Below are 13,626 nucleotides of genomic sequence, written 5' to 3'. Positions count from 1 at the left end.
CTTTTTACTCTAATAATTTGGTATTGCACTGTACTTACAGCATTAAATCACATGCACACACGCATGCACACACACAAATGGAGAGAGGGAGAGAAAGTCAGACAGACAAAACATACTGTAAAGATAATTGACTAAATTCAACCCACACCCACTGAGCTTGAATCACCACCTCTAAAAACAGAGATATGGTTCAGTCAGTCATTAAGTCAGTCATGAACCATTTGGAAACATGACTTCTACATCTAGTGGCCAACCTGCGAACTGCAGGAAACTACATTCCCTCCAAAACAGCTTCTGCAATAGTGTCCAACTCATTCATCTTCCAGTCACTATGGCCCAGATTCCGACTCGTGTTAAGCGCGTGTAAATATAACTTTATTCATTTTCATTCTGACCTTAAATTTAAGCATGAGAATAGTATGCTATTCATCCACTATTCGTTCGAGGTGGAGACCGAATAAATGAAGGTGTGGCGGATACGTCATATTCTGACCTTGACTTAATTCCCTAATAATTCCACCACCTTTACGCGAGGAAACCATGAATAAGGTCTAGCGAACCTACCAGTTCAAAGTGGAAAAAGCATCTACTTAATTTGTTCCAATAGAAATAACACCATTCTCCATGCACTGTAATTTACAACTTGATTAGATCTATTGATAAGAGCTAGGTAAATGAGTAATCCGTTTGGAGAAGGGGATTGTAAATACACATAGTAATTGTTTTAGATAATTTCCCTCTATGATCTCTGGAGACGAAGCAAACTGAAAATCATCTCAACATGACATGTACTGTATTGCACAGTAAAATAGGATATAAATAGCCATGCCGTTATTCAGAATTCTAATTGTGTGCCCTCATTATTTTCTGTTGATGAAAATCGGAGACCAGAGCTATAGGAAAACCCCATTGAATGAAAACTCCAAGAGAAAATCTGTTGTCCAGGATATGGGAGGGTTTTCAGCAGTTTAATTACATTTATTCGGAGTGCGCAAGGTAACCACACCTGCAGAGTGCTTTACACGACTAAATAAGTTTGAATGCCAAATACTGAAAGTGCATAGGAAAGGCATAAATTCCTAAGTCAGAATCGGAACCATAGTTAAGCATTTGTAAATTGAATGTAATTCCTTTTTTTATGCACTTTTCTCTCTATGCATAGTCTGACCTTGAACTTAATCATAAGAATAGCGTGCTATTCACCTACCATGAATAAGGTCTAGCGAACCTATCCGATCCAAGTGGAAAAAGCATCTACTTAATTTTGGTCAAATGTACAACTTGATAATAGCTATTAGGAAGAGCTAGGTAAATGAGTAATCCATTTGGATAAGGGAATTGTACATATAAATGATACTTGTTTTAGATATATTTTACCTTATAATCGCTGGAGGCAAATGTGAAACCAATCATATGGTAGAAAACTGAAGCATATCAACATATACATTTCCCACAGTGAAATGCTGTGCCATTAGGCAGAATTTAAATTGTATTGCCTTACCTTGCTGGGATGGGCACTCTCAAATGTCTTGATTATAGGCTACCCCGACTTTCTCTGTTTACTATTTCTATCATGTTAAATATTAACCACTATCAGTATCGACCGTCAGTAGGCCTAATAACAACACATATTCAACTGCCAATTTACTGTTAGTTAGTTCCCTTCAGTTGGTACAGCCTACATTATCATTCCATTTAAGTACATGATTTTGTTAACCTTCATTTGCTTCCTCTGTAAACGCAAACACGGCCATGTGGTTGTTGCTGAAGATCATTAGTAACAGTTGATCATATTTAATTAGACATAGTTAATTAAATCGTTATGGAGCGGGGGACACAGACCAAGCATAACAGTTTGAACCCGACGTATGGTGCAAAACTTGGCTGTGTCATCACACAGTTCTATGGTTAGTGCTGGCAATAGAGGAGGGTATAGCCTACTATTGTACACTATTCTCCCTATTATAATTCTATGTACACTAATCATCCAACATTACCATGAGTTAAAGAACTGAATGTGGCAATTTTCTGAATGAATCAAACCCACGTTTTCTTTCTTTTGTGCGTAAATGCTATCCAAACCAGTTTTTTATGATTCATAAATACTTTCCTAGCCCTAAACAATCTACAAGATTTTAAAATCTACCAATTGGTGCTGAAACCGAGATGAATATGCATATACACAGTACCAGTCAAAAGTTTGGACACACCTACTCATTTAAGGGTTTTTCTTTATTTTTACTATTTTCTACAAACTATGAAATAACACATATGGAATCATGTAGTAACCAAAAAAGTGTTAAACAAATCTATTTTATATTTTTAGATTTGAGATTCTTCAAATAGCCACCCTTTGCCTTGATGGCAGCTTTGCACACTCTTAGCATTATCTCAACCAGCTTCACCTGGAATGCTTTTCCAACAGTCTTGAAGGAGTTCCCACATATGCTGAGCACTTGTTGGCTGCTTTTCCTTCACTCTGCCGTCCGACTCATCCAAAACCATCTCAATTGGGTTGAGGTCGGGGGATTGTGGAGGCCAGGTCATCTGATGCAGCACTCCATCACTCTCCTTCTTGGTAAAATAGTCCCTACACAGCCTGCAGGTGTGTTGGGTCATTGTCCTGTTGAAAAACAAATGATTGTCCCACTAAGCCCAAACCAGATGGGATGGCGTATCGCTGCAGAATGCTGTGGTAGCCATTCTGGTTAAGTGAGTCTTGAATTCTAAATAAAACACAGACAGTGTCACCAGCAAAGCACCCCCACAACATAACACCTCCTCCTCCATGCTTTACGGTGGGAACTACACATGCTGAGATCATCCGTTCACCCACACCGCGTCTCACAAAGACACGGCGGTTGGAACCCAAAATCTCAAATTTGGACTCCAGACCAAAGGACACATTTCCACCGGTCTAATGTCCATTGCTCGTGTTTCTTGGCCCAAGCAGGTCTATTCTTATTATTGGTTTCCTTTAGTAGTGGTTTCTTTGCAGCAATTCGATCATGAAGGCCTGATTCACACAGTCCCCTCTGAACAGTTGATGTTGAGATGTGTCTGTGACTTGAACTCTGTGAAGCATTTATTTGGGCTGCAATTTCTGAGGCTGGTAACTCTAATGAACTTATCCTCTGCAGCAGAGGTAACTCTGGGTCTTCCATTCCTGTGGCGGTCCTCATGAGACCCAGTTTCATCATAGCGCTTGATGGTTTTTGCGACTGCACTTGAATAAACTTTCAAAGTTCTTGAAATGGTACGTATTGACTGACCTTCGTGTCTTAAAGTAATGATGGACTGTCGTTTCTCTTTGCTTATTTGAGCTGTCTTGCCATAATATGGACTTGGTCTTTTACCAAGTAGGGCTATCTTCTGTATACCACCCCTACCTTGTCACAACACAACTGATTGGCTCAAACGCATTAAGAAGGAAAGAAATTCCACAAATTAACTTTTAAGAAGGCACACCTGTTAGTTGAAATGCATTCCAAGTGACTACCTCATGAAGCTGGTTGAGAGAATGCCAAGAGTGTGAAAAGCTGTCATCAAGGCAAAGGGTGGCTATTTGAAGAATCTCATATATCTCAAATATATTTTGATTTGTTTAACACTTTTTTGGTTACTACATGATTCCATATGTGTTATTTCATAGTTTTGATGTCTTCACTATTATTCTACAATGTAAAAAATAAAGAAAAACCCTTGAATGAGTAGGTGTGTCCAAACTTTTTACTGGTAGTGTATATTTAGATGGCTTTCTTTAATTGACCCCTAATATTCTGAACCGATTCTCTCTATATATTCTATTGAGTCTGTTGACAAAATTCAAACTAAAAGGTACACCATATTTAAAGGATAGCTAAATAAATGTACTGAAAAGCCTACTGAATGAAAACTCCACGAGAAAATCTGTTGGCCAGCAAGTGAGAGGGTTTTCAGCAGATGAATGACATTTATTCCGTGCGCATAAGGGAACCACGCCTGCGAAGCCCGTTACACACCTTTATAAGGTAAGTCTGAATGCCAACTACTGAGAAATGTGTAGGAAATGTGAGCATGAGAAAGACATCCTTTCCTAAGTCGGAATCGGGCCCTGTTTGCCATTCTTCCCAGGTTTCACTTTGATGGGACTCGTGACATTGGTGCTGGTTGTCGACTCTAGATCTCCCTCCTTTTCCTTCAGTCCGACCTCCTCTGCATCCCTGTCTCTCTCTCGGCTATTCTGGCTGTTCTGTCGGCTCTTCCTGGTCCCAGAGTCCTGCGCCGTGCCCTCGAACAGGCGGGCCATGAAGGCAAAGCCGTCCCGCCGGATGTACGACATGCCAACGAAAGTGTAGAGGACAGGGTTGGCACAGCTGCTGATGAAGGCCAGGGCTGAGGTGACCGCACGGCTGGTCTGCCAAATAGTGTCAAGCCTGGGGGAGGGAGTGAGAGGAAGCAAGTACAATTATGTATTTTTTTAAAGTCAAATTTCATTCGTCACATGCTTCGTAAACAACAGGTGTAAACTAACAGTGAAATGCTTACTCACGGGCCCTTCCCAACAATGCAGAGTGAAAGAACATAGAGAAATAATAGAAAAAGTAAAACACATAATAATAAAAGTAATAATAGATACACAATGAGTAACGATAACCTGGCTTTATACACGGGGTACCAGTACCGAGTCAATGTGAAGGGGTACATGGTAATTGAGGTAGATAATGTATGTAGATATAACTAGGAAGAAAGATAGTAAACAGTAGCAGCAGCATACGTGGTGAGTCAAAAAGGTTAGTGCAGAAAGGGTAAATGCAGATAGTCTATGTAACTATTTAACTAACTATTTAGCAGTCTTATGGCTTGAGAGTAGAAGCTGTTGATTCCTGTTGGTTCCAGACTTGGTGCATCGCTACCGCTTGCCTTGCATTAGCAGAGACTACAGTATATTACAGTACACCTAGTGTAACATAAATGCGGTATCAAAGCAAGTATTGTGCAATGACACACAGTATAATACCGTAAAATGTACTGTAATATACTGTAAAAAAGTTAATGCTACCGTAATCAGAATGAATGGATGGATGAATTACATTTCTATTTCACAGTATTTTACTGTAATTACAAGGGATTGTTGCAAGAAGGTTGGATGCTATGTAAAGTGTTTACACATTACAGCATATTAATGAATATCTGGTGTTTTATATCACTTGCATTTCTAGAGGCCTTAACAAAGGCGTCCAAACTGGCAACTACTACAGGGCAAAACAGACCAAAAGGACATGGCAAAATGCTCAACCATTTAAGGCACGTGTCAAACTCATTCCACAGAGGGCCAAGTGTCTGCAGGTTTTCGCTCCTCCCTTGTACTTGATTGATGAATTAAGGTCACTAATTAGTAAAGAACACCCCTCACCTGGTTGTCTAGGTCTTAATTGAAAGGAAAAACCTGAAGACACTAGGCCCTCCATGGAATGAGTTTGACACCCCTGATTTAATGTTTAAGACTTTCTGCCACCCCAATCTGTCCCCTATACATTTCAAATTGATGGGGCACTATAACCACATAATAGTTAAATTGATACAGCATTCTCACTCACGGGTGGAACAAATATAGCCTCTTACAAGGCACGCCTCAAAATATGTTAATGAGCCAGAGACAACAATACCATGCAACCACTAGTGTTCAAAAGGTTTTTGGGACTCCAAAGATACGGTATGGTACTGTATTCTGTGGGGTGGAATTACAGTACCATTCGAAAAACAGCAATATCCCACAATGCACCATCATTTACAGTATGCTGCAGTTAAATGTTTCAGAGTTTTTTACTGTTGATAATACCTAAAATTACAGTAGAAATTACAGTTTTCCATTACAGTGAGGGAGGGAGAATAGGAAAACAGGGTTGTTCTTTTGGGGAGGGAGGGAAAACATGGTTGTTCTTTTTTTTAATGAGAATTTAGTTAGGGATTTGATAATAATTCAATTAAGTAAAGGTTATTATGACACTACAAATAAAAAAGGGGGTGAGGATCTTATGACACAGTCATTGAGAAAGCCTACCTTGCTTTTAGAGCTGAATCATTTGGAGAAAGTGCTGCAGCAACCTGTAAGGACATATTTAATCTATGAGAACAGATTTCATCATAATAGACATTCGTGTTACAGCAGCACCTATAGTTTTAGCCTCAATAGGGAGTTTGAGGCCCTGGCTATAACTCTCACACACACACAAACACACACACACACACACACACACACACACACACACACAAACAAACACAAACACACAGTACCTGCACAATGTTGATGACATGGTAGGGCAACCAGAAGACACCAAAGGTGACCACGATGGCCAGGATGAGCTTCTCACTGCGGATCCTCCTCCTGAATCTGGTCAAATCAAATCAAACATTATTTCTACAGCACATCTTATAAAAACACATCTCAAAGTGCTTAACAAAACAAAATAAAATAAAGTGAGAAAGATGAGGCAAAAGAATACATTCTAGACAAATATGAAATGAAGATAGAGAAAATTGTAATTAAGATGATCGATAAATGAAGATAGTAAAACAACAGTGGACCTGGTCTGCCTGATCCTCCGCAGGATGCAGATGTAGCTGCCTACAATCACTCCGTAAGGAACTACAAATCCCAGCACTGTCTCCAACGTGTACTGGAGCACCACCTGCACTGAGGGAACAGGGCGAGTAGCCTACTGTATCAGCATAGAGATCACCTTGATTGACAGCTTGATTGTTTAGTGACAGTGACACTATATACACAAAAGCAATGTAACATTTACACTCCATACCTAACAAAGTTTTTATGGATGATCTGACTACAGATAATAATAATAATAATAATAATATAATAATATGCCATTTAGCAGACGCTTTTATCCAAAGCGACTTACAGTCATGTGTGCATACATTTTTACGTATGGGTGGTCCCGGGGATCGAACCCACTACCCTGGCGTTACAAGCGCCATGCTCTACCAATTGAGCTACAGAGGACCACATAATAAGGTAAGACAGATAAGACATTGCTACGGTGATAGAAAGCCGTCATGAAAAGTAAGTACTTTCTTCTTCCCTCAACTGACATACAAGTCTTTAATTGTTGATTAAATGCTATTTTCCTTCTCCCATCACTCACATGCAAGCCCTATGGTCCTTAGTCCAACCCTTCAGCTCCACTCAACCCCTCCCATCTAGCCCTATGGTCCTTAGTCCAACCCTTCAGCTCCACTCAACCCCTCCCATCTAGCCCTATGGTCCTTAGTCCCACCCTTTAGCTCCACTTAACCCCTCCCATCTATCTCTATGGTTCTTAGTCTCACCCTTCAGCTCCACTCAACCCCTCCCATCTATCTCTTAACACCATCCATATTGGATTTATATTTGCCATATATTTTTCAACTGTGCTGTGATGTTTCACAAAAGTTCAGAACCTTTCTATTCTCATAGTTTCTACAGATTGTAAATTAAAGATGACAATTTTTCCTAAAAGTATTATTATGTTATTGACCGATTGACTATGACTTTTCAAATCACCCAGTAGTGCTATCTGCAGAGTTAGCTCCTGGTAAATGTTGCAATTCTTCAGCCATTCCTGGACCTGTGAGCAAAAACAAGCTACATATGGATAGTACCAAAATAAATGATCTAATGACTCTGTCTCTTTGTAGCAACATCTGCAGAGCTGGGAAGGTTGTATCCCCCATATATATATACATTATATTGGTTGCAAGAATTTTGTATAATAATTTAAATGGAAAAAGTTTTGAATCCGGCGACGTTTTGCGTATCAGTTCATAAACCATGTGCCATGGAATCGGTACATCGAAAATCTCTTCCCAACTATTTTGTGATCTATATGAAGGGTGGGACTAATAACAAGATATAACTATTGTAAAATAGATTGTGTCCGTAAAATGTATATAGTATGTATAAGATGGAAGTAGAAGCCTAAGTGTTGTTGTCCATTAGTTTACTCCAATTAGGGGAGGGGTGGTAGGGTTAGAATTAAAAAATTAAATTTTTTTAAAATATATTAATAATATTAATAATATTAATAATAATAATAATAAAGCCCTATGGTCCTCCAGGAATGTAGATTAGGATTAAGTCAGTCAGTCAGTAAATAATTAAGTGTCGCTCACATGACTTCGCTGCTTGTGGAACGACTCACACACTACGCGTCTCTTCCCGTTGGGGTGCTCTGTCTTCCGCTCGTCCCTGAACAGCAACGCAGGGATGGATGCGACCAGCACCAGGGTCCACAGTACCAGCACCCCACGCTGCACCGCCTTCCGTCCAGCGAGGGCAGCGACGCGCCGAGGCCACACCACGGCCACCAGCCTGTGCAGGCTCATCAGCATGATCAGTTGGATGGAGGCGTACATGTTGGCGAGGCACAGGTAGAAGAGTATCTGATGAAGACGAAAAGGGAGAGCATATTGTTAGCATTTCAAAAGGATAAGGATTCAATGAAAAAGTAAAGTACTCACTGCATGTTAAGTAACAAAGGTGTTTTCAAATATGTCCGTCTTTGGGCATAAAATGATGTCATTGGTCTATTGACATTGGTCACGTTCCAGGCCGACTACATTGCAGTCATTGCGTTGCATGGTTACTTGCCACGTCATCAACTGCACAGTCGGGCATCAGATTGCTATATCATATGATGAGGTTAGTGGATATGCTTAACACCTATCCAGGCGTTGTGATATCTAGCACTGGCTGCAATGTAGTCAGCCTGGAATGCAGCCATTATATCAACAATCAACAAGAGCCCCAACCTTGCACATGATGTTGCCAAAAACCCAGGTCTTCTTGACCAGGTAGATCACGAAGAAGGGCGTGAGCGCCATGAGCGAGCCGTCGGCCACCGCTAGATTGAGAATGAGGAGGGTGGTGACGGAGCGGCGACGGGCACGCGCCAGGATACTCCAGATGATGAAGAGGTTGCCAGGGAGGCCCAGCAGCAAGACCAGACACAGGATGAGAGCCCCTACTGTCGTGGAGGTGGTATTACCCACAATGCTTTGGTTCTCCCCGGAAACAGACGGGTTGGTGGTGTTCAGGATGTGGATGGAGGCGGACAGGAACAGGGAAGGGGGTGTAGAGGAGGAGAACGGAGAGAGGGATGAGGAGGGGTTTGTGAGGGATGGAGGGATGATTTGGGGAAGGGAGAAGTTGGACAGGAGACGAAGGGGAATGGTTTGGTTGTGGGCCATTGCGATGACCTGCAAGGGACAGAAAGGTCAAAGGTTATTGATTTCAAAACAGTGTGGCATGTTTTACTAACTTGTATAACCAGCAATGCTGAATAGCTGAGCCGACTAGGTGAAAAATCTGTCGATGTGCCCTTGAGCAAGGCACTTAACCCTAATTGCTCCTGTAAGTCGTCTGCTAAATGACAAAAATTTGATAATAGGATACAGACATTGGTTCAAATACTATTTGAAATTATTTCAAATACTTTATTGATTTACTAACCCAGCTTGCCTGATTTAGTAAACCAATAGAATAGTCAAATCCCACCCATATGGCACTCCAGGCAGGTTAGAACAAAAAAAGACTTCAAATTTGAACCCAGGTCTGATAGGATATGAAACAAGCTTAGATGTATGAGAGGCTATGAACGTATTACTTTACATGGTAAAGATACAGAGAACGTATTTGCATTGGAGAGTGTGCAGTGCCATAATTCATGCGAACACTGTGGTGGTTCTAATTGCAAGTCAAATGTATAGTTTAGGCCAGTGGTTCCCAACGTTTTTCAGTTACTGTACCACCAACTGAATTTTGCTCTGCCCGGAGTACCCCTGAAGTACCCCCTCATGTGCATTTTACCAATAGACCTATGGTCTCATCAGTCTTCTCAAGTACCCCCTCTAGATAGGCCAAGCAACCCCAGGGGTCATAATACCCCTGGTTGGGAACCACTGGCTTAGCCCACTGGAGTGCAGCCAGCAATTGACTAGGTTTATCACACTCACTATTAAACATAGCCAATGGACAGTGAGGCTGGTGTGTGTCTACCAGCCTAGTTTCCCACACAACGGTTGTATAAATATTTGTGTGCAGACAAATGTATTTGCATCACAACTATCAGGCTCTGGCACAGAACAATGATAGTGCAATGATCTTTGTATCACAACTGATATGTTGAATGCATTGCACACCAGGGTTGAACAAAGCCAGGCAGAGGAGAGAAGATCATGTAGAGGAGAAGTGTAAACACCAAAGGATTAATGTGGAATTGATTTGGGATTAACTGATAGCTGTGAGTGACTCGCTAATGGAGAATACATTCCATTGTTGTGTAGCAACTGGCTGGTGTGAACTGTAAAGGGGTCACTGTGAATTTGACAGTAGCTTACAGACAGCTCGGAGGCAAGTACAATTCTGTATTTTATATTACAGTACAATGCATTCTGAAAGTATTCAGACCCCTTGACTTTTTCCACATTTTATTACGTTACAGCCTTATTCTAAAATTGATTAAATTAATGTTTTTCCTCATCAATCTACACACAATACCCCATAATGACAAAGCGAAAACAGATATTTTGATTTTTTTAAACAAATTTATAAAAAAGAAAAAAAAAGAAATACCTTATTTACATAAGTATTCAGACCCTTTGCTGTGAGACTCGAAATTGAGCTCAGGTCAATCAATCAATCAAATTGTATTTATAAAGCCCTTTTTACATCAGCAGATGTCACAAAGTGCTATACAGAAACCCAGCCTAAAACCCCAAACAGCAAGCAATGCAGATGTAGAAGCACGGTGGCTAGGAAAAACTCCCTAGAAAGGCATAAACCTAGTAAGAAACCTAGAGAGGAAATAGGCTCTGAGGGGTGGCCAGTCACCTTCTGGCTGTGCCTGGTGGAGATTATAACAGTACATGGCCATTAAGGCCAGATTTTTCTCCAAGATGTTCAAACGTTCATAGATGACCAGCAGGGTCAAATAATAATCACAATGGTTGTAGAGGTTGCAACAAGTCAGTACATCAGGAGTAAATGTCACTTGGCTTTTCATAGCCGGGCATTTAGAGGTTGAAATAGCAGGTGCGGTAGAGAGAGAGAGTTGAAAACAGCAGGTCTGGGACAAGGTAGCACGTCCGGTGAACAGGTCAGGGTTCCACAGCCGCAGGCAGAAGAGTGGAAACTGGAGCAGCAGCACGACCAGGTGGACTGGGGACAACAAGGAGTCATCAGGCCAGGTATTCCTGAGGCATGGTCCTAGGGCTCAGGTCCTCCGGGATAGGAGGGAGAGGTGCATCCTGTTTCCATTGATCATCCTTGAGATGTTTCTGCAACTTGATTGGAGTCCACCTGTGGTAAATTCAATTGATTGGACATGATTTGAAAGGCACACACCTGTCTATAGAAGGTCCCATAGTTGACAGTGCATATCAGAGCAAAAACCAAGCCATGAGGTCGAAGGAATTGTCCGTAGAGCTCCGAGACAGGATTGTGTCGAGGCACAGATCTGGGGAAGGGCACCAACATCTCTGCAGCTTTAAAGGTCCCCAAGAACACAGTGGCCTCCATCATTCTTAAATGGAAGACGTTTGGAACCACCAAGACTCTTACTAGAGCTGGCCGCCCGGCCAAACTGAGCAATCGGGGGAGAAGGGCCTTGGTCAGGGAGGTGACCAAGAACCCGATGGTCACTCTGACAGAGCTCCAGAGTTCCTCTGTGGAGATGGGAGAACCTTCCAGAAGGACAACCATCTCTGCAGCACTCCACCAATCTGGCTTTTATGGTAGAGTGGCCAGACAGAAGCCACTCCTCAGTAAAAGGCACATGACAGCCCGCTTGGAGTTTGCCAAAAGGCACCTAAAGACTCTCAGACCATGAGAAACAATATTCTCTGGTCTGATGAAACCAAGATTGAACTCTTTGGCCTGAAGGCCAAGCATCACATCTGGAGGAAACCTGGCACCATCCCTACGGTGAAGCATGTTGGAGGAAGCGTCATGCTGTGGGGATGTTTTTCAGTGGCAGGGACTGGGAGAAAAGTCAGGATCGAGGGAATGATGAACGGAGCAAAGTACAGAGAGATACTTGATGAAAACCTGCTCCAGAGCTCTCAGGACCTCAAACTGGGGTGAAGGTTCTCCTTCAGAAGAAGGTAGAGTGACACCGAAACATTGTTTTTTTTTACCCAATAACTTACTGGAAGTTGTGCGACTCTCATTTGTTTTTATAGCTTGAAGGTTCAAGACAACGCAGGAATGGATTCGGGACAAGTCTCTGAATGTCCTTGAGTGGCCCAGCCAGAGCCCGGACTTGAACCCGATCGAACATCTCTGGAGAGACCTGAAAATAGCTGTGCAACGACGCTCCCCATCCAACCTGACAGAGCTTGAGAGGATCCGCAGAGAAGGGAGAAACTCCCCAAATACAGGTGTGCTAAGTTTGTAGCGTCATACCCAAGAAGACTCAAGGCTGTAATCGCTGCCAAAGGTCCTTCAACAAAGTACTGAGTAAAGGGTCTGAATACTTAGGTAAATGTGATATCCGTTTTCTATTTTTAATACATTTGCAAAAAATTCTCAAAACCTGTTTCCGCTTTGTCATTATGGGGTATTGTGTGTAGATTGGTGGAGGGGCTGTAACGTAACAAAATTGAAAAAGTCAAGGGGTCTGAATACTTTCCGAATGCACTGTACACATACTGTTATATAAATACGGTATCAAAGCAAGTACTGTGTAATGACACACAGTACAATAGCGTAAAATGTAAAAATCCTATATAGATACAGTACCAGTCAAAAGTTTGGACACACCTACTCATTCCAGGGTTTTTCTTTATTTTACAATGTTTTCCTGTAGGTCTTGACCAGGTTTGCACACACTGCTGCAGGGATTTTGGCCCACTCCTCCATACAGACCTTCTCCAGATCCTTCAGGTTTCGGGGCTGTCGCTGGGCAATACAGACTTTCAGCTCCCTCCAAAGATTTTCTATTGGGTTCAGGTCTGGAGACTGGCTAGGCCACTCCAGGACCTTGAGATGCTTCTTACGGAGTCACTCCTTAGTAGGCCTGGCTGTGTGTTTCGGGTCGTTGTCATGCTGGAAGACCCAGCCATGACCCATCTTCAATGCTCTTACTGAGGAAAGGAGGTTGTTGGCCAAGATCTCGCGATACATGGCCCCATCCATCCTCCCCTCAATACGGTGCAGTCGTCCTATCCCCTTTGCAGAAAAGCATCCCCAAAGAATGATGTTTCCACCTCCATGCTTCACGGTTGGGATGGTGTTCTTGGGGTTGTACTCATCCTTCTGCTTCCTCCAAACATGGGGAGTGGAGTTTAGACCAAAAAGCTCTATTTTTGTCTCATCAGACCACATGACCTTCTCCCATTCCTCCTATTGATCATCCAGATGGTAATTGGCAAACTTCAGACGGGACATGCGCTGGCTTGAGCAGGGGGACCTTGCGTGTGCTGCAGGATTTTAATCCATGACGGCGTAGTGTGTTACTAATGGTTTTCTTTGAGACTGTGGTCCCAGCTCTCTTCAGGTCATTGACCAGGTCCTGCCGTATAGTTCTGGGCTGATCCCTCACCTTCCTCATGATCATTGATGCCCCATGAGGTGAGATCTTGCACGGAGCC

General features: G+C 42.2%; 1 protein-coding gene across 1 annotated transcript in view; it reads right to left on the bottom strand.

The window, feature by feature from the left end:
• Positions 1–2,061: 2,061 nt before the first annotated feature.
• The window catches only part of LOC311131735 (leukotriene B4 receptor 2-like), a 34,890-nt gene continuing 23,325 nt past the window's right edge, over positions 2,062–13,626 (bottom strand). The window contains exons 2-7 of the mRNA XM_084164857.1: positions 8,788–9,234; positions 8,149–8,418; positions 6,568–6,671; positions 6,277–6,373; positions 6,044–6,087; positions 2,062–4,415 (exon numbers count right to left, since the gene is read on the bottom strand). Coding sequence (XP_084020983.1) covers positions 4,076–4,415; positions 6,044–6,087; positions 6,277–6,373; positions 6,568–6,671; positions 8,149–8,418; positions 8,788–9,225 — 1,293 coding nt within the window. The 5' untranslated portion in view covers positions 9,226–9,234 and the 3' untranslated portion in view covers positions 2,062–4,075. The remainder of the gene's footprint in view (positions 4,416–6,043; positions 6,088–6,276; positions 6,374–6,567; positions 6,672–8,148; positions 8,419–8,787; positions 9,235–13,626) is intronic.

Source organism: Coregonus lavaretus, assembly GCF_964263955.1.
Source record: "Coregonus lavaretus genome assembly, chromosome: 7".
In the NCBI taxonomy this organism is placed as follows: domain Eukaryota; kingdom Metazoa; phylum Chordata; class Actinopteri; order Salmoniformes; family Salmonidae; genus Coregonus; species Coregonus lavaretus.
This window is presented reverse-complemented; position numbering and strand designations above follow the sequence as displayed.